General features: G+C 40.7%; 1 protein-coding gene across 5 annotated transcripts; it reads left to right on the forward strand.

Annotated features, from left to right (window-relative positions):
- Nucleotides 1-997: 997 nt before the first annotated feature.
- Nucleotides 998-27,578, forward strand: PRPF40A (pre-mRNA processing factor 40 homolog A). 5 transcript variants are annotated; one of them, XM_030486183.1, is made up of 26 exons: nucleotides 998-1,662; nucleotides 2,996-3,133; nucleotides 6,055-6,135; nucleotides 9,117-9,147; nucleotides 9,411-9,433; nucleotides 11,502-11,579; nucleotides 11,684-11,797; nucleotides 12,244-12,364; nucleotides 13,615-13,639; nucleotides 14,013-14,318; nucleotides 15,172-15,280; nucleotides 16,202-16,266; nucleotides 16,899-17,063; nucleotides 17,761-17,869; nucleotides 18,627-18,777; nucleotides 19,580-19,713; nucleotides 20,096-20,210; nucleotides 20,356-20,459; nucleotides 20,635-20,751; nucleotides 21,260-21,397; nucleotides 22,095-22,190; nucleotides 23,170-23,256; nucleotides 23,343-23,439; nucleotides 23,538-23,599; nucleotides 25,124-25,258; nucleotides 26,397-27,578. In XM_030486183.1, the coding sequence occupies exons 1-26, from the start codon at nucleotides 1,300-1,302 to the stop codon at nucleotides 26,487-26,489; spliced, it is 3,057 nt and encodes a 1,018-aa protein (XP_030342043.1). In that variant the 5' UTR covers nucleotides 998-1,299; the 3' UTR covers nucleotides 26,490-27,578. The 5 variants fall into 5 exon arrangements, with proteins under 5 accessions (XP_030342043.1, XP_030342045.1, XP_030342041.1 ...); XM_030486185.2 differs by having other exon boundaries at nucleotides 20,368-20,459; nucleotides 26,397-27,576; XM_030486181.2 differs by having other exon boundaries at nucleotides 999-1,662; nucleotides 11,478-11,579.
- The last annotated feature ends 188 nt before the right edge of the window (nucleotides 27,579-27,766 follow it).

Raw genomic sequence — 27,766 nt, forward strand, 5'->3', positions numbered from 1 at the left:
CATGACCACAAATTAGAAAGTGGACAGAAGGACGAGGACAGTTCCTGCTGCAGGGCTGAAGTGGTAAAACACCTTCTGATCTGAAGCAGGGCAGAGGGTAGGAGAGGGGAGACACACAAACAGCATGAAATTGCTGTTTAAAAGAGTCTGCTGGTTACAGCCAAGCTCTATCAAACCCAGATTATCTAAATAAAAGGCAAGAAGCAGGGTTTTTTCGTCATTAAAGATTACTCTGAATCCATATGAATGCCCATCATATTATCTGTAACAGCATTTTCAAAAGTTCTGACTCACAGGATAGGGAGCTAATGAAAATGCTGCACAGAACCCATGAAACACCGACACTTGCAACATCACACCTTGCCCAGCTGAGCCTCCTACTCAACTCTCCTGTGAGCCGGCAGAACGGGATTGCTAAAAAGGATAAAACCTCTCAGTTTTTTCTACAAGTCTTCTCGGAAAAGCTCAAAGGCTTCAGTGCTCAGGAAAGCCCTAACTTAAACCATGCTCGACAAGATTTTTAAGGGCCGTCTGCCTCAACGCAGCTACCCCCGGCGCGGAGCGGCGCCGCGCGCCCACCCCAGCCTCCCGGCCGGGCCGAGCAGCTCCAGGCTCCCGCTCCCAACCGCGGCCCGCCCCAACAGCCCGCCCGGCCATGGCGACGGCCGCGCGCGGCCCACTTCCCCCTCAGGCGGCGCCTACCACCGCGGCTCGGGGCGGTGGGGGGAACACTGCCGCCGCGCGCCACCAGCAGCCCCGCTCGGCACATACCAACCCGGCCCGGGATAGGGAGGGTGAGTGGGGAGGAGACGGATAATGAAGCCGAGCCCCCGGGCCGGCGCGCACCATCTGCCGCACGGTGGAGGGGAGCGCGCCTACCACCTCCTGGCGTACTTGAACGAGCGGCGAAGAACGCGGTGGGCGTCTTCCCCCCTTTCCTTCAGACTCTCTTGGTGCCGCCCAGCTCCTAGTGCCCGCCCCCGGCCCACGTGAGCTCTTTCCCAGCGTCCCCTCCGCTCGGCCCCCGCCGCAGCCACTTCCCCCCGCGCGAGCTCTGCGGCCCGCCGGGCCTGAAGCCCCTTTCCCCGCCGACAGCGGCCCACTCTCTCCGGGAGGCGCCTCTGCTCGCCGCTGCCGCGCTCCCGGTCCGGCGAGCCGTCTTTTCTCCGCGGCTCCCCCGCCCCCTCCCCAGCGTGGGGCCTCTCTCCATCCGCCTGGTCTTTGCCGCCGCCAGCGGTTCCGGGCGCCGACGCTAAGAGAGGCGGAGAAGAGCTCCTCACGGCTGGGCCAGCGGCTAGGATGTCAGGTGGGGACTCGGCGGCGGCGGCGGCGACCGCCTCCCCGCAGCCGCTCCCGTTCTCCTTGCCGAAGCCCCCTCCCCTCATGCAGCTGACGCCGGGGGACGCCGTCCGCCCTGTAGCCTCTGCTGCGGACCAATCGCCGAAGAGCACCCGACTGGCGGGCCGCCCGGATTGGCCGGCTGGGAAGCCAGTCAGCCTGCTGGCCCCTCTACTCCCGCCCCGCGGGGAGCCCGAGCCGCTCATGCCCTTTGGCCCCTCGTCGCGGCAGCCACTCAGAGGACGGCTTCTTGGCAGGTGCAGCGGGGGCAGCCTGCTGAGCCCTTCGATGCGGCCCGGCGGCGTCGACCGCAGCTCTCTCATGGTGAGTGCGGGCGGTGCGGGGCGTCGGGCGGGCGCCGACACGCTTTGTGGTGTAAGCAGGGCAGAGCTGCGAGGGCACCCGGCCCCGGCGGGCTTCCGCCTCCGGAGGCGGCGCGTTGCTGTGGAGCCCCGCGAATGGGTGTGCGGCTGCGGGGTGTGGAGGCTTAGCCCTTCCCCTCGTAAGAGCCCCCGCCACAGCGACCGTGGGGAACGGCGCTTGGTTGGCGGGTTCCTCAGAAAGTAAAGCAAAAGAAAGCGTGGTTACGCTTAGTGGAGGGACTGAGTGGATTCTAAGGTTGTTTTCTTTTACCTTGAGTTACTTGGGCAGCGCCTGAGACTCGGTAAAGGAGCGAGCTGCCTCTGCGTGTCTTGTGAGACTCAAGGATGTGGTGGTGGGGTCAAGTGCTAGCTTCAGAAGCTTCAAACCTTTTTAGGTGATTGTGATTTCTTTGTGTGAACCAGCTTTAGAGAGCCTTCTGGTACTTCAAAAAAAAAAAAAAGTAGGACAATTCCTTTTAAATATATAAAGAAGTGTTCCATATTTTTTTTTTAATCTGCTAAGGACCATTCTAAAGTAGTATTTTGCTTAGAAATAATTTTAAAATTATTGAATTTGTGCACTTTTCTGACATATTTGTGTATGTGTGTATAAGTTTTATGTTCTTTGAAGTAAAATGGTTTACAGGGTTTATTTTAAGGTCACTTCTGTCTAGAGTAGAAAGCTCTTAATGTGTTATGGTAATAAAAAAAGTAGGAAAAAAAGTCCATATCCATTTTCATACTTGCAGTGAGTGCGCTAAGTATTAGAACAGCGTCAGGATTCATGTTTTTAGAAGAGTATGGAGGCAGGGGTGGTAGTCAGTGTAGAAACTCTTTCAAAGTTGGACATCAGTAGTAGAAGATGGTTTGTTTATCTGATTGACTTCTGTGCCACAGGGTTACTTGAGTTAATTGTCATTGTATGGAAGAGTGTTCCTGAATTTAGCCTGCTTTTCTGTGACAAACCATAAGATGAAATATTTTGGGGTTGGTGGGGTTTTTTGGGGGAGGGGTGGTTTTGTGTTTAGTTTTTGTTGGTTTTCGTTTGTTTGTTTTGTTTTTTCACTTGGATGCTGGTTTTGAAATTTTCAAATGGATTTGTTAATTAGGATTAACTCTGGCTCTAGAGGATCTAGAAGAGTGAAGGGGATCTTGCTTGCTGATTTGTGATATCAGTCTAAAATTGCCTAAATATTTTTCAGTTCAGTGTTAAGCACTGCTGTGTATTAATGGTTCTGTGGGGGTGCAGGTGGTTGGCTTCATGCTAATTTTTCTCATTTGTTGCTGTCTTTCAGATGGGACACCCTGGCATGCCACATTATCCTCCCATGGGGATGCACCCCATGGGTCAGAGACCACCAAATATGCCGCCAGTTCCACACGGAATGATGCCTCAGATGATGCCTCCCATGGGAGGACCACCAATGGGGCAGGTAGGGCAGCCTTACAAAGCATTTTTGTTCTTGCTTTCCTTCCATAGTGATGTCAGGTAATCCTTGAGGGAGGTAAGTCTCATGCAGTAGCTTGCAAATGGTAGGATTAATGACTTGGGGTTCCTGTCCATGCAGAAACTCCCCTCATTTGTGACCTCTTGTGTAACTGTAATTGTAAATAGCTGTTAGTATGAATGCATAATTTCTTCTTTATTAAAGCTGTTTGGTGGTTTTCTTTAGATTTTGAAGAAGATCTTACTAATACATACTAGAAGCATAAAGTAATGGTTCTTTCCAGAGGTGGTAACAGTAGAGAACTTCATATTTCTTTAATTCTTGTCTAACTCACATGTCTACATAGGTGAAAATTACAAGGAGATACAAGGGAAGAAATAATTAAGTTTTGAATTTCTGCAGAATTCCTTCTTGAATCCTAGGGAGTGGTTTATAATGCTGGATACATAGTTGTTGCTGGAGCCATATGATTGAAAAATGGACTTGACCATTTAGATTGGCAGGTGGGAACCCAGGTTGACGGGTAGAGTAACCATAATCGTATCTGTGTTTTTTGCAGCTTTAAAGCTTTTTTTTCAGTAGTCAGAGATCGTTTCATGTGTGGTTTCTAGTAAAATTCTAAACTTCTAAAATAAACAATTATCTTTCTGGATATAATAAATGTTCTAGTAACATTACTTGTGAATGGAGGGCTACATAAGCAGAAACTGGGTGTCATCAACTAGATTAGAAGGATGGAGTAGACCAAAACAGGCAGAGGATGGCAAGAAGGATGAACCCTTTGAGAAAAGCCCACTAGGTCATTCTGACAACTCTGTCTTTCTTTGCAGTACTGTGGATAGAGCATGTGTCTCTTTAAACTGGTATATAAAGGCTTGGTAGGAGTCCGTTCAGCATGGTTTTACACCTGTTAGAGCTGCTGGTGTAAAACTAACACAGTTGTAAAATATGAGGATTGTTAATAGCATGAGCTTTTATGTGTTTACTAGGAACTGAAGTAGCAGTTCTGTTTTATTGCTCTACTTAACAGTTCTTTTGTGGCTTTTGTTCCACTGTTCTCACTCATGCATCGAAGATGTCAATATTTAATATTTTAGTGAGCCGTATAGAGAACTTGGGGCTTCTTGACAGATGTAGAACAAAATAAATGGCATGGTAGGAGGTCAGAGACTCAGTTACCCTACAGCTTTATGGATGAGGCAGGATGGTGACATTCTCACACCGGACCTGTCGTGCTGGGATTATCAGCCCATGTTGGTTTGTTTCCTTGATCGATAAGCTTTTTCTTCCAGCAGATACCAGAGGTTTATTTGTGAGCCTTTGCTGGATGGGATGTTTTGTAGCTTGTTTTTCTCCTTTCTTAGGTGAAATCCCTGTAAGACAGGTACTTTTCATAGATAATAGCAATAGCCTTCTTTCAACATCATTCAGAGGAAGGTCTTTTGGAAAAGAATTTGCTCTCATTCCCACTGTTTTTTCCATTGGTGACTTTGGGTTAGTGTTACGCAGAAGCTGAGCAGTGCTCAGGGTTTCTTCAGGACCTGAGCCAGGGCTTTTAAGGAGTTTCACACTCTCAGAGCCCCCTTAGTCACAAGTAGAGGTGGGGCAAGAGTGCTTTCTTCTCCTGCTTCTACAGGATGGCAAGAAATAGGAGGGGCCGCCTTCCAGTCTTTCCTTCCTCCCTTGCCCTCCCAAGAAAACCTTGTGGATTTGAGGGTGGAGCAGTAGCCCTACCACATATCCCTCTCTCCGCATGAGATGCAAGATGAGAGTGGTAACCTGATGCTCCCTGAAGATACAGGGGGATGGGGTCACTTGGCCAGCCTGCCAAGGACAATAAAGGTAAAGGGGCATAATGGAAAGGTTGAAGGGGGTTGGCTTCTCCTAACCTCTTTGGGATGAGTGGCCAAAAGTTTATGTTCATAATGACTTAAATTACATATTTTGTTCGTTTTGCCACTTCTTAATGTTAGTTCTTAAAAGCCAGGATCAGCAAAATGTAACAGGAAACGGGCAAGGTATTAAATGCTTTTAAGCAGCATTTTTAGCATCTTTTCAGTGCATTGCTTCAGTGATGCATAACTTTTGCGTAACTGTTCCTTTGAGACTGCAAGCGTAAATATTTGAGCAAAAGCTGCCTTATCTGAGCAGCAATTCTATGGGGTTTTTGGTCTCATCTGACCACAACAAACTCAGATACAAGTCTAGACTCAGACTTTTCACTTCTGTAGCATGGGATGTCCCCATTACCAAGTTCACACTGTACATGCTTTGTTTAATATTGTATGTCTGTATTAAGGTTTTTTTTCCCAGTCCTTTTAAAAAAAGAGTGCAGAACTGGTTCAAAGGTTTGATGTTTAAATTGAATAGCTCTCTTCACCTTGAAGTTGTTTGCATAACTTCATTTTTCTAGTGTCCCTGTAAAGTGTTTCTTCCTATTTGCAGAAGTAAGAAGAAAGGGAGATAGGTTGAAAATTGTCAAAGAATGTGAGCAGAAGTAATATTGGACTTTGAGTTTGCCTTTCCTTTGTTTAGTTTGTTCCATGTGGCCTTGGAATTTTGCAGAAGTCTTTCCCAAGCTTTATTTTTCCTGCTTTAACCCAGGATTTCAGTAATAGCTTATTAACAGATCATGCATCATGTCTTTTATAGTTTAAATGGTCATCTTATTAATAAATTTCATATCAGACTTTGGAGTACTGTAGATGTGTTATTCCTAATGTCTGTTTTGTGGGAGTGTAGTGAAGGGAATCAGAATTCTACAAACCTATCTTTTCTTGCCAAGGGGTTTTTGGATTAAAAACTAGTACCAGATAATAAATAAAAACAAAAATAAATAAAATTAAAGAATCCTCACATTTGTTTAAAATATCATAAAATATATCTGAAATACTATTTAATTATAGATGCCTGGAATGATGCAGTCAGTAATGCCTGGAATGATGATGTCTCACATGTCTCAAGCTGCTATGCAGCCTACAGTTCCGGTGAGTTTAACTCCACTTTTCTGGTTTTTAAAAGGTCTTCATGTAAGTTGTTGTCATTACTTCAGTCTGGGGATGCCTTTGTTTGCTTGAACTGGATTATGAAAAAGGTATTGCTAATTGCAATAAAGTTGTATTCAGCTCCTGAATTACTGTGAGAAGAACTAGTGATACTTGGTATCTTGTGGATTTTCAACAGTCTTTAAACTCTTCTCTGTATCTGTGTTTGTTTTTCCCTTCTTATTTCTCTATGGATTCTGCTGGCTACCTCCCTTGTCCCTCACCTGCTTGTAGCTTGGCAGGAACCCAGTGTGAACTCTGGCTGTCTGGAGTGACAGCTGATTGTCTGACCACTCTGGTTTTGATTTTTTGTAAATATTTCTGAAATTCAGCATATTTGAGGCCTTGAGTAAAGTTTGCTGAAATCTTTAGAGATATGAAGAAGTTATTTGGGTGGAAATGGAGAGAGTGGAGTTAAATTACAGATGAAGTCTCTCTCTAAAGTGGAAAAAGCTACTTTTCTATGAGCATAATCTTTTAGGAGATTTAAAGTAGCTATAGGAGATCCACTTAAAAACAGTTCTAGCAGCTTAAATTTAGAAATAAATTATTTTTTTTATTTTCTTGCCATGCAGATACTATATCCCTAAGTCAGAGTTCATCCTTGTAGAACTTTGAATTTTTCAATAGCACTAAGCACAAAACCTTTGCTACTGCATTTGTTAATTATTTTAGAAAATAAGTTGGTTAATAGTCCATTTTTTTTCTTTGTTAAGAGTTTTCTTTGTTAAGAGTTTACTGGAGGACATCTTTAATTCATCTACTAAATAGGCTATGTGTAACCAGATGTGTTGTGTTAAACAGTCCATCTGTTACTCTGGAGTAACAAGAGAAAGATCACAAAGATACAAAGTTTCTGCAAAATAAGTGGAGAAGGGACTGTTAGTAGAAGGATGTAATGTCACGTCAAATGTTGACACCTGCTAAGTGACCAAGAACTCATACCAGAGAAGGGACATTAATTATCTTAACAGTGGAGGAGAACTTAAATTTAGTGCTTCGGCTTTGTCAGACACCAGAGAATCTTCCTGCTGGTTACAAGTTTGTTTCTCAGTGCTGGTCTCTGTTTAATGAGCTGTGAGCGTATGTTGCAGCCTTAATGAAATTGAAGTCAGTAACTCCTCAGGGCAAATTCTTGGGAACTGAGGTTCATTAGTTTTTGTGCTCACGTAGCTACTTTCTAATGCACTAAATATTTTAGAAGCTACCGAGTAGGATGTTAGTGATTTTCCTCCACTTCTCATGCAGAAGTTGTTCTGAATTTCTGGCAAGTGATGCTCATAAAAAATTTTGAAATAATTTCAGACCTTAAGAGAAAAATCTTTAAAGTGCTATGGCCAATTGAGGCTTAAACGGGGAGGGAAGGATCAACACTAACATCAGTCTAATCTTGAGTTTTGCTGTACATTTTTATATATTTTGGCAAGAAGGCTTTCTAATACTGGATTAGGAATAAATTTTGAACTAAATCTGTGGACATGTTTTTTGTGAGGCAAAGTAGTATAGTGGAGGGCTCCAGCTTTTAATTTTGCCGTTAAACCTTTTCATAGTGATACCAGGACCTCACACGTTCACGCATGGGTAGAAGGCATTTGTCTGTCACAGCAGCATCTGTGTACCTCTCTGTCACGTGTGTACCAGAGCCTGGAAAGTGCTTTAGGAAGAAAAGGATTTTAGCAATTCCTAGTTTGAAATTTGTAGATATGTAAAAATAATTGTGATCAACTTTGCAGCCTTGATTATTTGCTTGGTAAACTTCATGAGATTGACTTGTTATAAATTTGGCTGCCTGGTGGAAAATACCTTCTCAAGTGTAAAATGTAATCTGCAGCTCACTGAGGCCAAGTGGATGATTTGTACTGGTGTAAGGGATCTTCAGTCTTGGCTGTTTCATCCAAGTACGGTGGTCTTTCAAACCACTCCTGTGCAGGTTCACTATCTGTTGTGATCTGCAAAGTGTTTACTTACAGGAAGCTGATGAGAATTGGTATAATTCCTAAAAATGCTTATTTCAGTTAGTGCTCTTACAATATACAAATTAGAATGGAATTTGGAAAAGTAAACATAGGCACAAGTAAAGAGGCATGTTGGAAGGATTAGCTACTGGAGACACAAAATTAACTATGGCCTTGCTTAGCTGACAGTACTTAGCTCACAGGCATATGTGCACACACAGTCGCTGAAATATTTAATATACAAAATACATTTTAAAGGTGTAAAGTATGTTGATGATCCATCTGGTTTAGTCCTATTGGATAATATCAAATATAATTGATCCAAGATAATTTCTACTTTTACCATTCTGCTTTTTTTTACTCCTCAAGGAGTTTTCAGTTAATAGGTTGTAGAAGAGAGCTGAAAGATAAAACATAGCAAGAGATAAACATGTAAGCTATATTGTTGCTTACAGAAGAAGAAATTGGGAAAACTATTTGAATCGTTAATCTTTTTCCTTAGGTGGAAAGATTTTCAAGAAGGGCATCCGTAAGAGCTTTGGTTATTTTCAGGAAGCCTTATGAATGCAACACTAATACATTCAAAGGCTTAAGCCACACGATTATAACAGAGGCCTACTAAGCTACTTGAGCAGAAATTCAGAATCTTTTTCTTTTTTTCCTCCCAACCTACTCCTTTGGGAGATGAAGATGGGTACTGCACACATGGCAGGGGACCCCCTGGTGTAGTTTATTGTATTTATTGCCTTTCTGAAAAGTAGCTTGATGTTCCTGTTTAAGGAACAGCCTGTTTAAGGAGCAGCGATAATTAAGTGGGTGACAAGAAGCTAGGAATCCAGATTGAAGGCTATAGAGCATTTTGTTGCTGAAAGCACTCGGTTGGGTATGTGCTGTATTTATTGATGATTTAACAACGGTTGCACTCAGTACTTACATGTTGATTATTTTTAAATTTTTTTTTTTCTACAGCCAGGAGTGAACAGTATGGATGCACAAGTAGGTAAGTAGAAACAATTTGTTACCATTTCAAAATATGTTACCAAAATTAGGTGAAGTATTAAAAAAAAAAAAACACCCCACAAAAACCCCAACCAAACAAAAAACCAGAACCCTTTTCTGTAAACCGTGATTTAGTATTTCAGTAGCTGACATCTTCGTTAATTCCCAGGGTTTTTTTCTTTCAAACATTGAGTAATTAGAGACTTTATATAGAAAAATAAAGCAGCCAAACCCTTTTAAATTTTGTTTGTTTGTTTTGTTTAGGTGTAGCACCTCCTGGAACTCAGGTATGTGCAAACCAAAATTCTAGAAGATTGTAGTGGCGGTGTGGTGGTGTGCATATGTGGCTTTAGAGGTTGAAAAGAAAACCTTATATCTTACTTTTCTTCGCATATAGAGCTTCTTTGCTTATTTGACTGTCAGTCTATAATTAATGTTAAAGTAGGTGTCTTTTCTGTTATATTTCCACTAATTTCTGAGCATTGAAATCTATTTGTTTCTGGTTCTTCCACTATGCAGGACAGCAATATGAGATGTTTCTTGTAATGCTTGTAGGTCTTTTTGCCCTGCCTGAGCAGCAAGTGAATTGTAGCCTAGAGATCTCTGTTACTCCTAACACTGCATGTTTTCAGATTTAAATCTTTGCAGGTGTTGGGCTAGAGAGTTACTCAGGGTGGAGCTGGGGTGTTATATGCATTGAAGAAGACTGAAGGTTATTCCTCTTACTGTGTTCTTCCCCCCGCCCCTTTTTTGTTCCTTCCTTCCATATCAGTGACCAGTTTATAAGCAGACTTCTATTTGGTTAACTTTTCACCTGTTACAAATTTATGAGTGTTTTGCTTTGGTAGTTCTGATATGTATAGCAGAATTTGGTAGCCAATGATTAAGTCTGCCTTGGTGTTCCTTAACTCACCTGCGCTTAGTAGGAGAAACAGGTCAAAGTTCTGGTATTGTTCAGTCCCATGAGCCCTACTGGAACCTCTGTTAGCATTGTCAGCTTACTGGGAATTTTGTTACCAAACACTTTAGCAATAAAATGAGTAGTCTATCTAGTTATCCATAATAATTTTGAAAACGTGTTTTTTGAAGAATATAAATTACTAACCTCAAAAGAATGGTTATCACCACCTCATCAGTTTTAAGCTAAATTACCAACAAACAGTAACTCTTCCTTCCACCCCCAATGTCTTAATATTATTTGAAATTTGCCTCTGTTAGTGTCTCCTTCCATGTTTGTGGAACTTGTCGTGTTTGTTAACATTAATCAGTAGCTTAAACAGGAAAAACTATTGGCTAGGTTGCAGGGAAGGTGATTTAACATAGAAAGAACTTGTAAGCAGGATGGTGGCATGCAGGCCAGACTTACTTCATTAGGTGATTTTTCAGTAGTCTTCCACCTTTCCACCAGATGGATGGGAAATACCTGATGGAACAAAACTGGTGCTATATATCTTAATAGTGAAATTTTTGGATCACAAATCAAGGTAACTTTGTGTTGAGATCGGCAGGTCATCTGGAAGTAATCTCAAATTTGTTTCATTGGATGACCACAAATAACTTTCAGTCACTATCAAAATTCTATTTAAAATTTTGTAAATATTAAATTACTTCTCTAGAAGATATCCCAGACATTTACCTTTTAGTTTTTAAGATGATGAAGAAAATAGTTTAAATAACTAAGAGGCAGAAATCTGAGAAAATAAATCATGTGGCCTCGAAGATACCCCGTTCTAAATTTTTGGTTGTTGCTTTGAAATTTGGGGATCTTATATCTAGCTTAATTATTAAATATTAGTGAATATCAGTTGTCCTTTTATTCCTATGAGATTTGTATGCTGTGTAATTGAACAAGGCAGTTGGACCTATAGGGAAGTTGTTTCTCCTCAGCTGCATCCAGTAACTGAGATGGAGTAGATGGTTAAAGCTGTGTTCTGCCAGTCCTTATTTCAGTGAGTTTATATAAACTGTCACTGAAAAGCAGTAGGAGGGTGCTCCCAAGTTCAGGCTGAACTCTTGAAGTCAGAATCTTCTTCAGGCAAATTTTTTTTAGTTTTGAGAACAGGGTGTGCTTCTGGGACTTTCACTTGCAGTTGTCAGGACCCAACTGCATTCACTTTTGCTTTCTTTTCTGATGGTAATTAGCTGCCTTGGATTGCTGAATGAGTGGGGAGAGACTCTTTAACTCTCTTCACAAAGTAACAGTTTCTTGAAAACAGTACTGGATTAAATGTGTTTAGATTTTGCATTGCTGTCTTTCCTTTGCTGGTAAATTACTTAGTATGTTTAATATACACATGCAAATGAAAAATATTAACCAGAATGTCTTTTCAGAGCTCTGTTTTGTTTCGCCCTCAGACAACACATCCTGTAGTCTGTGCAGCCCAGCAAACCGCCACAACCAACAGTTCTGTTAGTGAAGAGCACTCTAAACAGGTTTATCTGCTTTCCACTTGTATTTAACCTTTTTAGTGGCTTTTGATGACATTTTGGTCAGCAATTATTGTTCATCATTAATGGTATCGTTTATTTTTTGCTAGAAATCTTCTACATGGACAGAACACAAATCACCTGATGGAAGAACATATTATTATAATACTGAAACTAAGCAGTCTACATGGGAGAAGCCAGATGACCTCAAAACACCTGCTGAGGTAAACTAAATTCAGATGAAGATTACTGTGTGGGTTTGTGTGAACGCCAGAATTTGCTAGCACAGCTGTTGTGCAGGAGGATAGCTTTGTCAATAGATCTTTTTCTAATGGGATCAAACTCTTCAAATAATAAATGCTGCAAAAATGTTTATATCGCGATCCTTATCTTGGTAGAACTTGAGGCTTGAAAATGGACAAAACTCTCAACTAATTTCTTCAATCTTTGAATAAATTTTCCTTATTAAAAAGATGGCATTCTTCATTTTTACGTAATTAATGTGTGTGTTTACCACTGGGAAGGATTTTCATTGGAAAGTACACGCCTTGTATTCATTGATCCTTAAGTTATTTCTTGGTGTACTGTTTGTGTCTCACTTCTAGCTATCCTTTTAATTTTAGAACACCACTGCAAGTTTGATTTTATGTATTTGTTTTCTGTCCATTAGCAATTGTTGTCTAAGTGTCCCTGGAAAGAGTATAAGTCTGATTCTGGAAAGCCCTACTATTATAATTCCCAAACAAAGGAATCGCGCTGGGCAAAACCCAAGGAGCTTGAGGATCTTGAAGGTAATATTAACAAAAATGAGTTGAGAGGGTGACAGTGTGCTGCAAGCTGTGCATACCAAAGCATATCAGTCAAACTTCTGTTAAAGCTAAATCTGCTGAAATAAACTGTGTATAATAGAGTTAATACAGCCTGGGATTTTAATGGAGCAGTCTTGTCTCCTTTGTCCTCACCACCTCATCACAACCTTTTTTTCCATTCTACCTTTAGTTCTTCCTTATGTGGCAGCAGCATCAGCTCCCCCTTGTGTCCCTAAGCCGGAACTGGGTTGTGATGTAACCCGTTGTGGCTTGTTCAGGGCTTCATACATGCTTTCTCTATGTGTTAGCAGTAGCTAATGCTTCAAGTCTTCCTTCATTTTGGGGCTGTTGTAGAATTTGATTCATACATAGCCACCAGTCCTTTGGAAAATTGCAGAAACTTAATAGGTTTTGTGATGGGGTTCGGGTTGATGGGGGAAGACAAGAGGCAGAGAGGCATCTGTACTAATCCTCGTTCACCTGGGATACCAGGGTAGAAGGGTGCTGGACTTCCGTAATACAGTATAGCTTATAATAGAGTAAGAATTGCATTTTGGTTTGGTGTCTTGAAAGAATTTTGAAAACAGTAACGTATTTTATACTCTAACCAGTAGTACTGGCTGTCTGCTGAAAGGCAAAATTGTGTGTAAGGCTTTGCTTGGGTATCAATCCACGTTTAATTTTTGACAATAATTATTTGAGAAACTATGGTGTGGCACAGATATTAGTAACTTTTTATTGCCCTTCTGTATCATAAAGGCAGTGTCCCCGTTTGTACAAACATCATACGATGTTCTGGTCCTGTTTTTCCCTGTTAGAATGGTTTTGTTTGGTATTGTAAGGTGATGAAAAATCTACAGTGTCAGCTGTGGTAAGAAATTAGTGTTTTAGAAAAGTACTACAAAGAATAAGCACCAGTGACTGTTAGAATGGAAAAGGAGAGATCTGTTTCAGTGAGCCTGACTTTGTTCTTTAAACTAGTCTTTTAAAGTTGAAATAATTATTTCAAACCAAGTTGTTCGTTATATACCCTGATCTTTCTTCAATGGGATTTGTGTGGATTTATTTCAGTCTTTAAAGGGTGTAAATATTAAAATTATTGCTAATAACAAAAATATTTAAAGCTATGCTTTTATTAAATAATGTTAACAGTAATTTTTTACCATGCATATATAAGCTATTTTAGAAGCTATGTTTTAATTGTTTTTTTTTTCCCCCCCTTTCTCCTCTAGCAATGATAAAAGCTGAAGAAAACAGGTATGTTTTTAATGGTATGCTGATGTTTTTTACATTAAGCTGCCTTTTTCTTAAAAACAGAATCTCGTCCTTGAATCTTGTAACATTCTCCTTGCAGCTTTTCATTCCAAATAGTGGCTTAATATATAAAGCCTCAAAAAGTGTATTCTAGGTTTCTTTTTAACTGAACTGACTGATCTACATATGTGCAGTTTCAGTAAAGCATTTACTTTCTCTGAGCCAAGATTGTTTTGCGTTCTTCTGAGAAGTCTTTGTCACTAGACCTAAACCTCTCTTCTCATATTTTATTAACTTACTCGAACTATGTGTTTCCCTAAGCCATTAAGTTGTCCCATGCTTGTATGTGACTGTTCCTGTTTTTTGATACCCGTAGCACAAAGACTGAAGAATCAACTCCAGCAATATCTACTCCAGCTGCTGCAGCAGAAGTGACAACCACCACAGCCACAACTGCTGCTGAAACTGCTGCAGCTGTTGCTACCACCACTGCTGCTTCTGCAGGAACAGCAGCCCCTGAAGCAGAAACTGCTGCAGCTTCCTCTGGGGTAGAAAATGAGAGTACTGGCACAGCCACAGCTGAGGAACAGGGGCAAGCAACTTCTGCACCTGCTGTGCAGGAACAGAGTGCAGAAAGTGCAGCTAACACAGACGACTCTACCAAGCAGGAGGCCTCCGCAGAGTAAGTGGAATGACAAAGCATGTGGCTTTGCTGAAGTTTTGTATTTTTTTCTAGGATCTGGTTAGTCTTCAATTGTAGGTGGCCAGGCTTCTTTGACAGTTAGCATTTCTGCAGCAAAACATGAGCATGAATCAGTGGCAGCAAAGAATAATAATGAGGAAGAAGGATTAAATATGGTTTTAGAAAAATGAATGCCCTCCCTTTGCCAACCCTCTCCCAAAATTCTTAAGCCCTGCAGAGAACAACAGTGACATGAACATTTACTAAATTTTTTGTAGCTCTAATAGTTTCCCAGGGTAACATAATATGCTTAAATGTTTCCTGTTCCATAGATGTCAGCAACTGGCTGTTGGTAGAAGGAAATGCAATACTAAATAGATCTGTATCTTTTCCAGCAGAAGTGAGATCCTTTGTTATTTAATAGTGGAGAATTCATTATGTAGCGAGTTAGAGCTTAGGATTTTTATCATTCAAGCAAAAAGAAACGTGCCTTGGGGGAATTATAGCCAGCAGGAGATAATTAAGGGCAAGAGGCATATTTTTAGGGACTCCCCTTTATACTTTTATGTAATACATATATAAATATTCCTGCTATATTTAAGTATTAGTTTTATGAATCCTTTCTAGATAACTTGAGCAGGTAGCTAATTGCATAGGTGGTAATACTTTTCTGAAACAGGGAGGGGGGTTTTTGTTGTATGGTATCTGTAAGGAAGCTTAGATGTAGCATTATTATTTTCCTTTGTGTTGCTATATAAAAAACCTTACTCTGTCTCATGATGGTTTGCGACTTCAATGTCTCTAATTGAGATAAAAATGCTTACATATTAAAATTGTTGATTTCTGTATATAGTGCTGCTTTAAAGAAAGAGGACGATGATGCCCAACCGGTTAAAAAAACCTACACATGGAATACAAAGGAAGAAGCAAAGCAAGCATTTAAAGAACTGCTGAAAGAAAAGGTATTTTGGTCAACTGTTCTTAATGCATTACTGAACTGCAAAGACTGCATTTGTCAGAAATTGCTAGACTTTTTTGGTGAAGAATTCTTCACTGTTGTGGAAGAGGACTTTTGTACTAGACAAGAAATGAGGGAAAGAATACTACAGTGAAAAAACTCACAGTTTAAACTTTTTTCCAGCTCTTTGGGTGAGTGGGGAAGTGCTGAATTTTCATCAGGGCTCTCAGTTCAGTTTTTTCTTATTTCTTCCTTTTACATGATCCCCACTATTATGCAAACTTGTAATCTGGTCTTTGTCAAAGATTCAAACTGGAACAGTGAGTGATTTGATGGACAGCTTCACTGGATGCTTTAGAGACAGTGTAGAGGTCCATATAGAAAAAGGACAAAGTGTTAGATCTAGTTTCCTTGGCTAGTCTGATTTAAAGACATTAATTTTTTTTCCCTATGAAGTAGTAATTCTAGAACTGTATTTAAGTGTTGTGGAAATTACGGTTCTTAGTATTTTTGTATGACAGTGAGGTACATTTCTAATAAACATGTCACCTGATCGCCTGAGCCCTCAACTTATCTTTGTTTTAAAGATGAAGTGAGAGTAAAAATAGACTGGCTTGGGTTTTCCCTCAGGGTATATGGGGTCTGTTTGTGTTTTGTACAGTGAGTCAACATAGTTTTATAGTAGACAAAATTCCAGAAGAATTTATTGTAGAGACAGCGATAATCCCAGAAGTACCATGTTTCATTTTCCATGTTGACTGTTAATAAAATCTAAAAAAAAAAAAAAAAATTTGACAGAGTATTGTCTTAACCTCAAAAGCATAGCGCTTGCTTTTTTTCCTAAGGGATTTTTTTTTTTAAGGAGTTGGTCGCTGTTGGATGTTCATTCCAAATCTAATTAGTTTATGATTTAATGTCTTCACAGCGGGTACCATCCAATGCTTCTTGGGAGCAAGCTATGAAAATGATCATTAATGATCCTAGATACAGGTACTGCTTGATTCTTTCCTCCTTAGATTTCTCACAAATGCTATTTTAGGTAGTTGGACTTCACTGACATAACTTCTGATTGTGTTAATAGTTTTTTGTGCATTTGTGAATGTGTCAGGGAATTCTGTTCCTTTTCTGTGTAAAGAAATGCAAGTCCTAAGCTTAATTTTTCATTTGGAAAAGATGTGGCAGTTGTTGGTTGTATTTTGTGTATTATTTTCTTCGGAATAAAAGCATGTGTTTACAGGGACGGAGCTGAAGAGTTTCTATGTTACTTTTGGAAATGAGTGACTGCTATAAAAATTGGCAGAGAAGTGGTTGATATCAATGGTAAAAATAGTATTGTAATGTGAAATTTGTAAATACAACCTGAAAGCATGATAGTAGCTTGCGTTTTATTATTAACTGATTTTATTAGTAAGTGCTTGTTTTACTGTGGGGGTTTTTTTAATGATCTTCCATTCATCCTGAGGGAGAGGTAGAGCAATGACTGGCTATTTAGATTGTATTTAGTTTTGTCTCAAAAATCTGGATTATTAGAATCTGTTCTCTCTTGGGTTTTTGGTTTTGCTTTTCTAATTTAATTCCATTTTGTATAATTGACATTGTTTTCCTTTTCTTTCACTTGGAAGTGCTTTGGCAAAATTAAGTGAAAAAAAGCAAGCATTTAATGCATACAAAGTACAAACAGAAAAAGAAGAGAAAGAAGAAGCAAGATCAAAATACAAAGAAGCTAAAGAATCCTTCCAGCGTTTTCTTGAAAATCATGAAAAGATGACATCCACAACGAGATACAAGTAAGACCAGTATTAAGTGAAATTCCAGCCTTTCCTAGCTTGCCAAGTTAATAGTCAAATCTTGCTGGCTTGCTTTTAGTGAATGCTAACCTTAGTATATGTTCAGCCTGGAAAAGGCTGTAACTGAAATTCGTATAGGAACACAAATAGTCTGATTTTCATAGAATGTTTAAGACCCAGGCAGAAAAAAAAAGGCAACTCCTGAGTGATGTGATGATGATGATGAGTTGGGCTTCTAATAAATAGAAATGAAAGATACGTAAGAGGAGTTCTATATTACATCTGCCATTAAGAACAAAGTAGCTTGTTTGTGGAAGTTCATGCCCAAATGGAGATATGTCTAATAAGCTTGCTGCTGAAAATTATGTAGACCTGATCTTGTAGGGTGTTTGCTAGAACGGTGACCTGAATATGTGTGCTAGCCCTCAGAAGAGATACTGGTGCAGTGCACTGCAGGTGAAGTTGCACTGCTGTGCAGAGGCATGTATAGTGGCATCAGCTTTAATTTTTAGCTGTTACCTTTGTTTATGAGAGACAGAAAGGTGTCTCAGAAAAAGTTTCCCAAGAGAGAAAATTGGGGAGGTGCTATACAAAACTGCTTAGAACAAAGTTCATTCTTGTTATTGTAAGCTGATGGGACAATTTAAGTCAGTGTTTACCAGTAAATGATTGTATGCTTTTTCTTTGTTTTGCATAGAAAAGCTGAACAAATGTTTGGGGAGATGGAAGTCTGGAATGCAATATCTGAGCGTGATCGTCTTGAAATTTATGAAGATGTCTTGTTTTTTCTGTCTAAGAAAGAGAAGGTAACTTTCTTTCAAACTTGCTATTTGTAAGGTAATTTATACCCCTTAGTAAAGAAATCTTGCAAGCAGTGCTGTTCTGAATGTTGTTCAGAGACAGTCAAAATGTTCACTAGTAAAGGCATGGAGAGCCAAATGAGAATGTTTCTGTGTTAGTATGAACCATGTGCTGCTCGCAGGTTCCAGGGTCTGTTTACCCTCTCTCCAAAGGACAAGAGAGAGAAAAGAACAGAAGGGAGGCAAGGTTTATCAACTGTGAGACGCTGCAGAGAGGGAGCTTCACTTTAGCAAGATGCAGTGGGGCAGGGGCACAAGTGAAAAAGCACTAGTGGGACTCTTGAAAACTATGACCGATTTTGTAGATGTGATTTTAGAGACAGTTGTTCCTTATTTCTTATTACACAGTACAAAAAGGGTGTTCAGTAGAGTTAGCAGGCAGAAGGTGATGAATTCTTACCTAAATAAACTACTGGAAGTTCTGTTCCTGCACAGTACAGAACTGAAGATGAGCTCCATTTCATGAGCTTTTCCCATCTTTCAGAAACAGAGATAACAGTAGTGAAATAGTTTCTCTGGATGCAAGCAATAATAGCATGTAAAAATTCTGTGTAGGTCCAAATAGTATATGTTGCTTTACATGTAAATGAAAGGTTATTTTTCTTTGTTTTCATGGAGAACAGACTTGAGGGGTCATGATTTTTTGTCTGCACAACCTCAAGTTTAACAACAACAACAAAAAAAATCACGGTTTTCTCCTCAGGAACAAGCCAAACAGTTACGAAAGAGGAATTGGGAAGCTTTGAAGAACATACTAGATAACATGGCTAATGTCACTTACTGTACCACTTGGTCAGAGGCGCAGCAGTATCTGATGGACAATCCTACATTTGCAGAAGATGAAGAACTTCAGAGTATGTAGAAAGTCTTATATGTTTCTTTTGGAAGTGGGAATGAATTTGCCTTTAGCCATGAGGACTCCTGACTGAGTATGGCTTGCTCTTGCCCAGTCCATAACTGCTCCGACAGCCACTGAACAGCCTGTGTAAAGGACCCTGTCTCGTTTGGTTCCTAGGAAGCAGATGTCAGCTTCAAAAATCCTTACCGATTAATCTTAATGACTAAACAAAGGATACGTTTCTCCAGGAGGGAATTGAATTGCCTTAGTAGTTGTTAGCCTTTGAAATTTGAAGTATTATTTGACAATGTAATCTGTGTTGCAGATACTTACACTGCCTTCTCCTAGACTTGAGTGAGGTCCTGCTGTGTTCGCTTTCTGAGAAAAGTAATTGGTTTTACTCTTCTAGAGTAAGAAGGTAGTTTTTCCATTATGAGCACATTATTGTCAAAAACGAGTTGATCCTGTATTTTAAAAGCAGCATACCCACCTACAGAGCTGCTAAGGCATTTGACAAAGATGCTCTGTGTTCTTACCTCTGTCCTGTGTTTAAGATGCTTGTGGTAATGCTGGGAGATGCACAAGTGCTCATCCACAATACTTTTCTCATAAAGTATCTTCTGTGCTCTGTATTGGCAATGCTAATTTATCCATGTTGGGGCAGGTTGGGTTTTGCTACTGCACAGATATTCGTATATTTCAGTGCTCAGTGAAGCTTCTACTCACAGTAGCAGTCAGCAACCGTTATAGTAAGAAACTTTACAGTTAGGGGGAAGAAATGCCTAATTTTTATTCTTGTCACTGTTATTTGTTGCTAGACATGGATAAGGAGGATGCACTGATCTGTTTCGAGGAACATATCAGGGCATTGGAGAAAGAGGAGGAAGAAGAAAAACAGAAGAGTTTGCTTAGGGAAAGGCGGCGGCAGCGTAAAAATAGAGAATCTTTTCAGGTTGGTGGATTTTGTTTTCTGTCCTAGATGTGTCATGTGGTTAGATATTCTCTGCAGGTTTTTCATTTCTTGGGGTGGGCTGACAGGTGCATATATGTCCTTTATCAACATTGTAGCATTTTGTTTGCTGTGTAATACAGCTGTTTGCCAGAAAACTACAAGTTTAGGGGAAAGGAAAATAGATCAGAATGGAAAGCAAATGCAATTGGAACATTGTAAATGGTGGAGGAAGGCAGGAAGAAATGGTGACGTATAAAATGATTTTTCAGTCGCGTTTTTAACAAAAACGGAATTCCAGTTATCAGTAGTATCTATTCCAACTCCTAGCCAAGTAAAAGGATGATGAGTGACTACAAATTTCCATTTCATTTGTATTTTGTAGCTATTTTTAGATGAACTGCACGAGCATGGACAATTACATTCAATGTCCTCTTGGATGGAGTTGTACCCAACCATAAGCTCAGACATCAGATTCACTAATATGCTTGGTCAGCCCGGTAAGAATACTGTCTCTTGCAGCCCTTAGAAAGTAAGGTAAAAGTCTTGGATTTGGGGCAGTCTAGAGCAGGGTTATTTGTATATTTTTCTAAGTGTCTAAAAAAATGCAGCTCTTGTATTAGAGCTAGCTTTTGACTTATCTAGTTTTTTCATCAGGATCCACAGCACTTGATCTTTTCAAGTTCTATGTTGAAGACTTGAAAGCACGTTACCATGATGAAAAGAAGATAATAAAAGATATCCTAAAGGTGAGAGGGGAAAATGCTCCGTTATGTGGTTTCTTCTTTTAATGCCGAATACATCATTCAAGTGAACTCTTTGCTACTGGGAGACGGGATTTCACATTGCATTAATGTCACATGCGTTAGCACTGAAGTGAGAGTTCCTGACTTCCCTGATGCCAAAGAAGTGCTTTTCTTACAGGATAAAGGATTCGTGGTTGAAGTGAATACTTCCTTTGAAGATTTTGTTACAGTCATCAGCTCAACTAAAAGAGCTACTACTTTAGATGCAGGAAATATCAAGCTGGCTTTCAACAGTGTAAGTATTAATATGTAGGAATGTTTGAAAACTTGCAATACAAAATCTCTTCTAAAAACAAGAATTAGCAATTGTTTTCACTTACAACTGCTTTCAAAATATTTGAGAGATGCTGTGCTTTAGAGTTGCTTATGCTCATGAGTTCCCAAAATAAGGATTGCAGAGGTAAATCTTTATTCAAAACATAGCATTACTTAATTCCTGCTACAGAATTTCTGAAGTTGAAATGTTTATCTCGTACTTTTCTCATGAGGGAATGTTTTTGTGTGTTTCTGTAGTTCTTGCTTGCATGATGGTATGATGTATTAACTCTGAGATTCTGCTTGAGAAACAGCAGTTGCATGCTTTAAAAATAAATAATTGGTTAATTTTCCTGTATGCCCAAGAGACTAATAGAAAATTCTAAAGGCAACCTGTCATTGGGCTTTCCAAAACTTGCATGGAACTGAATTATTAGTTTTCCATTTTGGTATCTTTCAAACAATCCCATGACTTTTGTTTGATACAGCTGCTAGAAAAAGCAGAAGCCCGTGAAAGAGAGAGGGAAAAGGAAGAAGCTCGCAAAATGAAACGGAAAGAGTCTGCCTTCAAGAGTATGTTGAAGCAAGCTACTCCTCCAATTGAATTGGACGCTGTCTGGGAAGATGTACGTATTGTCACTGAGTTATGAAAGTCTTTCCAAGTATATTTAACAGGCTGCTGCATCCTAATGCTTTGATAAGTAAACCTGGGTTCTCGAAGCTCGTAGTGTAACTTAGACTCTCATAAAAATTGTCTTGCCATTTATTCAGTAAAAATCAAGATTCGATGGGAATAACTTTATTGACTGATATTTTCATTTGGGTACAATTTATAACAAAACTCCCTCAAAAAAGCAAACCCCAAACAAAAAACCCCAAGCAAACAAGCACTGCAAACAACAACAAATGACCCAAAAAAGCCCTTAAAAAAAAGAAAAAAAACCTAAAAATCAGAGTGCCCCCCAACTTAATTTAAATGGAGATAAAGCACTCTGCTTGCTCAGAAGTCTGTAACTTTGTTCTCCTCAAGATAACCTTTAAAAACCTTTCCTCTCAAAGTATACTTTGTATAAAAAAATACATGCTTTAACAAGTGTGTGTGGCTTACATGGCACATGCAGAAAACACAGTTTGATTCTGTCTGCTTCCGTCTGCTACAGTCTCATAAAGACTGGTTGTGAAGCTGGCATAAAAAACCCCAATGTTTAGCCTTGTAACAGTACAAGGGCTTTTCCAACTGGTGAACTTGGGTCTCATTATTATTATTTTCATTTCTGACTGGCTGTATTTCATATTAGTATTTCATTACTGCTTTTCTTACAGATCAGAGATAGATTTGTGAAGGAGCCAGCGTTTGAAGACATCACTCTGGAGTCTGAAAGAAAAAGAATATTTAAAGATTTCATTCATGTACTAGAGGTAATTATTATTTTATTTTTTCCTGATTTGAGGGTATACAAAAAGATTCTTAGTTGTTTGACTCTTAAATTGTGTAGGAAGGGAGAGGGATTTAACAGAATTCTAGAGATCCCTGTTTCAGTGGACATGGTTATGTTATCTAAAAGTAACAGATATTAAAACTTCATTGTGAAAGGAGGGAACAGAAGAAATGTGTTAAGAGTTGATATTACTTAAGACTTTAAATCTGCTTCCCTACAAGAATTTTCAGAAGTTAACATAAAAATTTCCTGGTTTATTTGAGAAATACTGTTCAGTGCTGTGATTTCATTCAAAACATGATGAAATAGAAAATAGAACTTCTGCAGTATTTTATTCACTGCATATCTGGAACTTCAAGAGCATACTAAGCACTGCAGATGTACTTTATTATTTTACTGTAGCAAATTTTTTGCTGGTGTCCAAAAGGGATGGTGTAGTTCAATTTCATTCTTAATTTTTGGGTGGGCCACAGTAAGAGTTAAGCTGCAGAAGATTTGACAAGTCATTCTTGTTAAATACAGTGCTGTTTTTTCCTAGATAATGCTAGATTTGGTTTTGCAGCACGTGCTCTGTGGGGGTTTTGTTCCAGTTCCTGGGGTTTGTAAGAGGTTTTTTTAAATGGCTTAATTTCAGAATTTTAAATTTGGCAGAGCAGGGCATGCAGTGTGATCTAGGCCATCTTGAGCACGGGTTTTAAATGAGAAGCACTGAAACAGGGATCCAGGTAATGGAAGCTGTGTGCATCATTTCCTTGTTCCTAGACGCTTGTTAGGTCAACTTTAACATGGGAATACTGGTAGCTGTTCGTGGGGTTTGTGGCAATAAATGTGTGATTATGTGGGGTTTTTCACCACTGCTAGCCATAGATGCGTTTGTGGATGATGAGAAACATCGTTACAGTTTCTTGCTGTGTCCTGTAGACAGGCAATGATAACATTTCCCTTCTCTTGTACTCTAGCACGAGTGTCAGCATCATCATTCAAAGAACAAGAAGCATTCTAAAAAGTCTAAAAAACATCACAGGAAGCGATCACGTTCTCGCTCGGTAAGGTGTTACACGATTTAAAATCCGCTTCTGTACCTGCTGGTAATGCGGTGTTCTTACTGATCACATTGGGTTTGTGTCTCAAGGGCTCAGAGTCTGAGGATGATGACAGCCATTCAAAGAAGAAAAGGCAGCGTTCAGAATCCAGATCAGTTTCTGAGCGCTCTTCCAGTGCAGAGTCTGGTACGAGATTTTTCTTGTTCATTTTTAAATTAATGTTACTTTTATTCTGAGTCTTTATAATTTTACTGATGTGGTTTTGTTTCTTTCTATGTCTGCAGAGAGAAGTTACAAGAAGTCAAAAAAACACAAGAAGAAGAGCAAGAAGAGAAGACATAAGTCTGTAAGTACAGTTGACTTGAGTTGGCTAATGAACAACCTGACACCTTAGGGTTTCAGTCATGCTTTTTGGGTATCTAGTCCACTCTGCTGAGACCCCCACTTGGGAGTGCTGCGTCCAGCTCTGGGGTCCCCAACATAAGAAGGACATGGACCTGTTGGAGCAAGTCCAGAGGAGGCCATGAAGATGCTCAGAGGGCTGGAGCACCTCTCCTGTGGAGACAGGCTGAGAGAGCTTGGAGAAAAGGCAGCTCTGGGGAGACCTTAGGGCAATTTCCAGTGCCTAATGGGGCTGACAAGAAAGCTGAAGAGGGGCTTTTGGCAAGGGCATGTAGAGATAGGACAAGGGGGAATGGCTTTAAACTGGCAGAGGGGAGATTTAGATTAGATATTAGGAAGAAGTTCTTCCCTGTGAGGGTGCTGAGGCACTGGCACAGGTTGCCCAGAGAAGCTGTGGCTGCCCCATCCCTGGCAGTGTTCAAGGCCAGGTTGGACGGGGCTTTGAGCAACCTGGTCTAGTGGAAGGTGTCCCTGCCTGTGGCAGGGGGGTTGGAATTGGGTGAGCTTTAAGGTTTAATTGCAGCCATGCAAGCGAGGTGTAAAGGACTGTACTAGCAGCCTGGTATTTGCAGTTTATCATGGCAAATCTTGGCGTTCACTTCTACTGTAGAGAGCTGTGAAGGTATCCAGCCATCTTTTCCTTTTGCCTAATGGTGGGCTTCGTTCCTTTTGTCTGCTTTTGTGTCTGGGTCACATTAAAAGCTCTGGGTCATCAAAAGGATGTGAAGAGAAGAAAGAAAGAGCTTTCACTGTATCAGTTGAGGGCAAAGAATGTTTTTTTGTCCTGGGTAAAGAAACCAACTTGTGTCTCTGATCTCACACTGGCTGCAGAACTCTTCAGAACATATTCTTTTATGCCTGTCACTTACAAGCAGTTAGCTGTACCTAACAGCAGACAGTGCCCACAGCGAGGGGGGGGATATTAATAGTTACCTATTGAGTAAGACATTAGTGCTGAAGGGTTGCGACACAAACAGGTTCACATAAGTTTAGCAATGCTGGGATGAAATGTGGAATAAAGCCACCATCATGCCACCTAATCCCTCACAGTATGGTTAATATCTAGAAAAAGGCCCTCAGCTTTAAGGCAGTTGAGCACGGCCAAGCAGCTGTGTGACAGAGAAGTGTTTACCAGATGTCACCCTTTCTGGAGATCTTACTGAACAGATGACAGTTGTACCCAGGAGAGATGTATTGTACGGCATCCAGCATGCCCCCATGCTGCATGCACTGGGAATGGTGAATGTTCTTTGGTACTGAACAAACTTCTCTCCTTCTCAGATCGCTTCAGTAACGTTTCTTGCATTACTTATTTCTGTGAGGGTTAATAAGATGTGCTTAATTTGTAACCACTTCACGCAGTTTTCCTAATATGGTCTATATTGATATGAAGTCAGCCTTTTTTGAGGTGTGGTTATTCTAGAAACAAATATTTAATATATTTAATATTTCCTCTCTATTTACACAGGATTCACCAGAATCGGACATTGAACGAGAGAAAGACAAAAAGGAAAGAGAGAGGGAGAGTGAAAAGGATAGAGCTAGGCAAAGATCTGAATCAAAACATAAATCTCCTACTAAAAAGAGACCTGGAAAAGATTCTGTAAGCTTTCTTGTTTCCTTTTTATCTGGTGCTTTGGGCTTCCTGTGTAGCTGGGATGCTGTAGCATAGTACAGTACAGGTGTACTGTAAGGTGCTGGAGCTTTCTTTATGTCCTCCTTCCATTTATACATAAAAAGGACCAAATGTTCAAGCAGAGCTTAACCATATAGCTTCTATGCCCTCATTTAGTGCTTTGTTACTGATGGGTGAAAGGACTATTTGATAAAATGCTATTTATTGTGGATGTAAAGTGTGACTGAGGCACATTATTTTCTAGAGGGCATTGAAGTTTGGTCCATACTCTGACAAAGAAGCGCATGTGACTGAACTGCTGCTCTTTTCCATCTGGTTGGCCAGACTGAGCTCAGGGGACACAGCTGGTTAAACACTGCGTGACTCTGCAACACCTGCCCTCTAGAATCTTAGTAGCTGCAGTGCTGGGCTGACACTGGGAGGAAATCTCAGTGGAACGAAGTTCTGCAGTTCTTGCACTTTTCAAGCTGGCAAGTCCTGTGGGAGTGTGTTTGTGACTGCAGCCGTGCCTTGGCTGCCATGCTGTGCTCTCTGACTTGTTTTGGAGAGGTTTAGAAGTGTTCGAGAAGATGCATACAGGTGTTCGAATGAAAAAGGCAAACTGCTTGTGGTTCAACATTTTTTGGGTCTCTTGAAGGAGGAGTTATTTGCCTTGCTTTGGTTATTTAGATTGTGGTGGTGATTGTGGTGGAGGTGGCCTCCTCTTGGGTAAAGCCCCATATATTTCACCTTCAAGAAGAGATGGTAGGGCAGGTGTCTACTTTTTACATTATTGTCTTAAAACAAGCTGCTTGGAAAAGCTCCAACTGCCTTTAGAAAATCCAATGACTTGGCCTGATGTGGGCATCTCCTGAGAACATGAACTCAGGTGTGATAGAGCACAGTCTACAGGAGGACTGGGCCTTAGCCTGCTGTGTCTCCTGTGCCCTCCCCACTTATTCTGGCTACCACTCCTGGGACTCCTGAGCATGACACGAGCAGCCTCCTGCACCCCTGTGCTCGTGTATTGCTGCCGAGGCCGCAGGAGTAGTGGTTGGGCCCAGATGGCACCAACGTGGCCTGGAAACCCTGTTGTTCTCACCACTGACCTTGCTTCTCTCTGCAGGGGAACTGGGACACTTCTGGCAGTGAACTGAGCGAAGGGGAGTTGGAAAAACAGAGGAGGACTCTTTTGGAACAACTGGATGAAGATCAATGAGAAAGTTATTTATACCAAATATGTTTACATTGTGGCATAATAAAAGAAACCAATGTCTAATTCAGGATGCGGGTTCTGATATCCTGAGTTCCATTGCTGAAATAACAGCGGGTTTTAATTTTACCACATAAACACAGTTGAGTACTACTATTACGGGCCTGGCATCAAATCTAGAGAAGCAAATGAAATTCCGATTGCAAAGCTGAGTGTCCGTACTGGAGCTGCCAGGCAGCATGGGTGCTCTGCTCACCAGAGGGAGCGCTCCGCAGGGAACACCGCCGAGGAAGGCAGCGCAGTGCTCGCTGGATCTTGTCTGCAGGCCCAGGGAAGTGTTGGCTCCTTCCTAGCAAAGCATCGCCTCAGTCCAGTCCTTCCTAGAAAGGTAGTAACGCTGGTCGCCTGGCCCGTGTAGGCAGGTGAAACTTTATTTGTAGAAAGAGATTCTTAATACAGTTTCTTGTGGTTTAATTTGTTTAATGGGTTTGTGTTTATTTTGGAGAGGGGAAGGCAATGGGAGTAAGGAATCCAGTTCTTGATCTGTACTGCTAAAACCTACCCGCTGTTAGAATTGCTCTTTTGTGAACTGCGTCACTGGCCAAACCATGTGTAAGCTTTTGTACAGAGACTTGATATCTGGCTCAGGCTCGAGTCTGAATACTCTCTTTTAGAGTGAGTTTTTCCTGTAAATTTTCAAAGCCCTGGACCTGTGGTTGATGGGGATGTTGACTGACCCTTCCTTGTGGTGCCAGCAGTGGGGTGTGTGCCTCACAGCTGCCTTGGGTTCCCCTAAAACCCCATTCCCAGCAGCCACGGGCATTACATCAGTGTTTATCTCCACATGAACAAAATTTAGTAATAAAAATCAAACTGTAAATTAATCTCAATGTGTTGCCTTAACCTGCTGAGGAATGTACCACCACCTTGGGCTGCTGCCCCGCCCCTCTGTGCTCATCCCTGGCCAGCTGCGTTGGGGGAGGATTCCCAGCTGTACCAGGGGAGTGGTGGCTGCAGAGACCAAGGTCAGAAACTGTTCTTGTTGGAATATTTTTGTACATTTTTATCAATGATTAAACCTTCTCTTCTAGTGTGTTCTAGTACTTATTTGTACTTGTAAAGGCTCTGTACAGCTGTGGTAAGTTATTACTGTCTTCCGTGTGTTGGATTTAAGCAATGTAGGCACTCACACCAACAAGGGGGAGACAAGTTGAAGTTCAGCTTCCTTCTCTCTGCATTTTTTTCCCGGTAGCAGCAGTTACTAGTGCATAAATCCCCGCCAG

This window comes from Strigops habroptila, chromosome 5, assembly GCF_004027225.2.
Source record: "Strigops habroptila isolate Jane chromosome 5, bStrHab1.2.pri, whole genome shotgun sequence".
Lineage (NCBI taxonomy): Eukaryota > Metazoa > Chordata > Aves > Psittaciformes > Psittacidae > Strigops > Strigops habroptila.

Excerpts from the sequence above, each read along its gene's own strand:
- PRPF40A (XM_030486181.2), top strand. The coding sequence starts at position 1,300 with ATGTCAGGTGGGGACTCGGCGGCGGCGGCGGCGACCGCCTCCCCGCAG. Across the intron at positions 9,434-11,477 it reads TAGCACCTCCTGGAACTCAG|AGCTCTGTTTTGTTTCGCCC; the intron begins GTATGTGCAAAC and ends ATGTCTTTTCAG. Across the intron at positions 16,267-16,898 it reads ATTAATGATCCTAGATACAG|TGCTTTGGCAAAATTAAGTG; the intron begins GTACTGCTTGAT and ends TTCACTTGGAAG.